Below are 3,794 nucleotides of genomic sequence, written 5' to 3'. Positions count from 1 at the left end.
TTGTGTTCTTTTAGTTGTTCTCATAAAGTAATGATTCATGATGGACATTGCATATTGGTTACACATTGTTTACAATAATAGGTCCTAGCTGATGGATGATGATAACCGTCGTATGTTATTTGTCGTAACCCTCGACTTGATTTTCTCTGGTTTCAGCGTAATTAAGGCTTGTCGTACAATAACGTAAACGCAATTCACACCATAGTAATTTGTAATATTGCCCAGACTTTACACTCGATAACTTGACATTCTCAATCATAACACGGTTGAACGTCAGGTCTTGTCACTATTATTAGATAAGCCAAAGAGGTTCCAACATTTACGGCACTTAAGAGTTCTGTGTTTTGTGATTTAGGCCAAAAAGGTTACAGCATGAAAAACGGGCTTTGGTTATGGTATGGCAAAAATTAAAAACGCTCATTGCAATCAAAAAGTTTGCATTCGGGATTGCGTGGTAGGTATGTCAAACCCACAAAGGTGTATAGGAGAACCTTAGTCACAAATTAAGGCCGATAGAGAGGTCAAGTAAATAGCTGTTTCGTTTTCATTAACCGAGTAATGACGAATTCAAAAGTAATTCAAATGTCAAGATTGCCACTAGTGCGACACATTGACTTCTCTTTCGGACTGTGAATCAATGGCACTTGTCAAAAGAAGTTGGAGTATTTACATCGACACATCGATTACTTACACTTAATAAAAATGCAATAATTGAATAATTTTTGGTTTTATGCACGTATAATGAAATAGTTAAAGAAAACAAAAAATAACTAAAATTCTATGGCTTCTTGTCAGAATCCTTAATAATTAATTGCCTACTAGCCACTTACTTAATTTAAAATGTTCTCGATATGCTGGCCATGTGCTTGTATGCATGCTTCGTACCTTAATAATGTATTTCGATGAACTACATTTAGATCACGTTGCCGTATGGTGTTAAATGCCTGAATAATTCGATCTTTTAACATTTCTACATTATCCACTTCGGCAGAATACACGTCGTTTTTGATAGCTCCCCATAAAAAGAAGTCCAGACAAGTTAAATCCGGCGACCTCGGTGGCCATCGCTTAGGTCCGAATCGTCCGATCCATCGATCTCCAAATAATTCAGACAACTTTTCACGGATTGCCACAGTGGAATGAGCAGGGGCTCCATCGAGTTGGAACCATGTTGCGTTTCTTATTTCCTCCGGCAGATTGTTGTAATACTGTAACAAAGTGCCATTTATCAAGTCTAAAAAACGGACTGTATTTAAATTACCATCGATGAATACCGGACCAATTATCGTATTTCCGTGTACAGCTGCCCAGACGTTCACAGAGAACCGATATTGGTGAGCTGTCTGTCTCATTAAACGGGGGTTGTTCGTACTCCAATAATGGGTATTTTTTCGATTCCATAGTCCATTTGTTAGTAAACGTTGATTCATCGGTCCAGATAACATTTTGTGCGAATGTTATATCGCGTCTGTCCCCATGGCACTGTTCCATGAACCACTCACAATAAACTTGCCGCGCTAAGTAATCTCGCTGCAACAAAGCCTGCACTTTTAAAAATTTGTATGGATGCTTCTTATTCTTTTTTAAAACTTTGTGAACAATACTATTATTGACACCAAATAACAGACCCGCTCTCCTTGTGCTGGTAGTTGGACGTTCACGGAAGTGCTGAAGAATCCGTCGTTCCAGTGCCAGTCTGACGTTAAATGCTGCACCAGGCCCTTGTGGCGGCTGCACTCTGCCGGATATGGGCAGGTCGTCCCGCACATGTTGCACAGCGTTCACAATGACGCGGCCGTTAATTCGCAGGATGCCTCCGGTTAGGATTCCGCTCCCGGTACAAATTGAGAGCTCGAGCAGCATTGCCTCTCGTTTCTCCGTAGAGCAAAATCATGTCACATAATTCTTGAGAAGTATATCGTGCCATTTTTCAGCGACATTGACAATTTAATTGACAAGTCAGTACTACTTTTTATTTTAAATTATCCGAATGAGTTGAATAAAAAGTTCAGACCGAAAGATTTTACGATTTTCAAGACGGATTTTAAAAAATAACCAAAATTCGAGTGTCATTTTGTGTGACTTACAATTGAAAATTGTTCCTAGTCCGCCTAGATAAGACTACTATTTGCGATTGGTTTAAGATTATTTCTGAAGTTAGCCCCGGTACCACGCCACTAAATGACCGTAAAGCGATAATTTCGCGATAGTTAGCATCCACTGACTGTGAAATTTAATTTGAATTGCTCTTTCTCCATATTTTAGGACTTTGGAACATTAAGATATTTTAACTATGACTACTAATAATCTAAGGAATCTACATTTTAATTTATTGCTCCTGTTACAGGAAACACCCTGTATATTAAGCTAAATCGAAATTAAATAATCAGTACAGGAGAACTGCACTATACATTGTCAGTACCGGACATGTCAACAACCGATTTCGGAACATTGTTATCGAAATACTGTGAAATCCTTCATCCTTTTTTGTTGTTAGTAATTTATCTCGTTAAGTATAATTATTTTCACTTTTTTAAATATTATTTTGGGCATATTTGCGATGAAACCGTTAGAAAATCTAAAATATTTACTTCTCGTTTACATCACTGACATTAAATGCCTTTCGACGACGGGTGTCAAATATTAATCCTTGCCAGTAAAAGAAATTAGTTCAGCTGAAAATCCGCAACGTGGCGAGGGTCAAATAAAAACTTGTCAGGCTATACTTTATCCACAACCACATAGATAAGATAAGTGATACAATTGGAAACAGAATACGCCGGAATGATTTGTAATTTTAACAATTAAAAAAATCCTTTTACTTTTCAATCCTGCAATCGACTTTCAAGCCCCAAGTAGGGTCCTTAAGGGTCCTTAAGAGAATTCGTGACATTAAACAGGCCCTAGTAAATAAACGAAGGGATTTCCCTCTTGAAAATTGAAAAATGTCTTCTTATCTCTTGGAAATAATTACGATCTCTCAGGGTTTGTCTTGCGGTGAAAGTAAGTTTTTTTAAAGGATTTATTAAAGTACGGATAAGTCATTTGGTTGGAGAGGCTTTTTGGGGGTCCGTAACAAGAAAAATAGTGCTGAAATTATGTTTTTAATTTTTATAGTTTTCATATTAGGTCATTGTTTTTGTATTTTTTTGTTTCTTTTTCATAAAAGCACACTTAAGACACTGGCGATCATTATATGAAAGAGGCGCGTTCCTAGCACACAATCTAAGTTCGTGTAGGTTAACGAGCGATATGACAGGTGGACTGGTCGTGTATTTGACAGGCGGTAACTGTGAGGTAACCGAGAGTGGGTGGGCGGCACTTTCAGCGGGGAGCGGGAGTGGCCATACTGTACGATAGTACTCTTTATTATACTGTGATAAAAGTGTGAGTTTCGTTCGCTACGTTGGTATGCTGGTTACTCGGCGAAGCCTGTTTGTGCCCAGTGACGTGACGGATTAGGAATTTCATCATCCCCTTCACAACTTGGACTAACAACCTGTCACTGCAATATCACAATTTTGTTTACTTTTAACTCCTCAAGTGCTAAAAGTGTCACTGAATCTTGAACAGAGGGGTTACCATGACGTACTAAAGACGTTCAGTTTAGGTTGAGAGAAAGGGACACAGCTATAGCAGTTACATAGCTCCGTCCCTCTCTCTCAACCTAAACTGAACGGCTTTAGCACGTCATGGTAACCCCCCAGGTTCATGTGCTCTGCCTATTTTGGTAATACAGTAATCAATAGGCTACTCGACTCATATCGAATATGGCATAATAAATGATTGTCTTC

The 3,794-nt window shown here is 38.5% G+C and overlaps 1 protein-coding gene across 1 annotated transcript; it reads right to left on the bottom strand.

The window, feature by feature from the left end:
* Positions 1-692: 692 nt before the first annotated feature.
* LOC125237332 lies at positions 693-1,769 on the bottom strand. Its single transcript, XM_048144325.1, has 2 exons — positions 1,629-1,769; positions 693-1,208 (listed from the first exon to the last, which is right to left on the bottom strand). The coding sequence occupies exons 1-2, from the start codon at positions 1,767-1,769 to the stop codon at positions 831-833; spliced, it is 519 nt and encodes a 172-aa protein (XP_048000282.1). The 3' UTR covers positions 693-830.
* Positions 1,770-3,794: the final 2,025 nt, after the last annotated feature.

This window comes from Leguminivora glycinivorella, chromosome 21 (genome assembly GCF_023078275.1).
Source record: "Leguminivora glycinivorella isolate SPB_JAAS2020 chromosome 21, LegGlyc_1.1, whole genome shotgun sequence".
NCBI lineage: Eukaryota > Metazoa > Arthropoda > Insecta > Lepidoptera > Tortricidae > Leguminivora > Leguminivora glycinivorella.
The sequence above is the reverse complement of the archived record's forward strand: the minus strand, read 5'-3'. Positions and strand labels throughout refer to the sequence as shown.

What these genes read in the sequence shown, in the direction of transcription:
- LOC125237332 (XM_048144325.1), bottom strand. Translation starts at nt 1,769, where the DNA reads ATGTGCGGGACGACCTGCCCATATCCGGCAGAGTGCAGCCGCCACAAG. An exon ending in TACCAGCACAAGGAGAGCGG is followed by an intron (nt 1,209 to 1,628) that starts GTCTGTTATTTG and finishes ACTTTGTTACAG; the next exon opens with TATTACAACAATCTGCCGGA.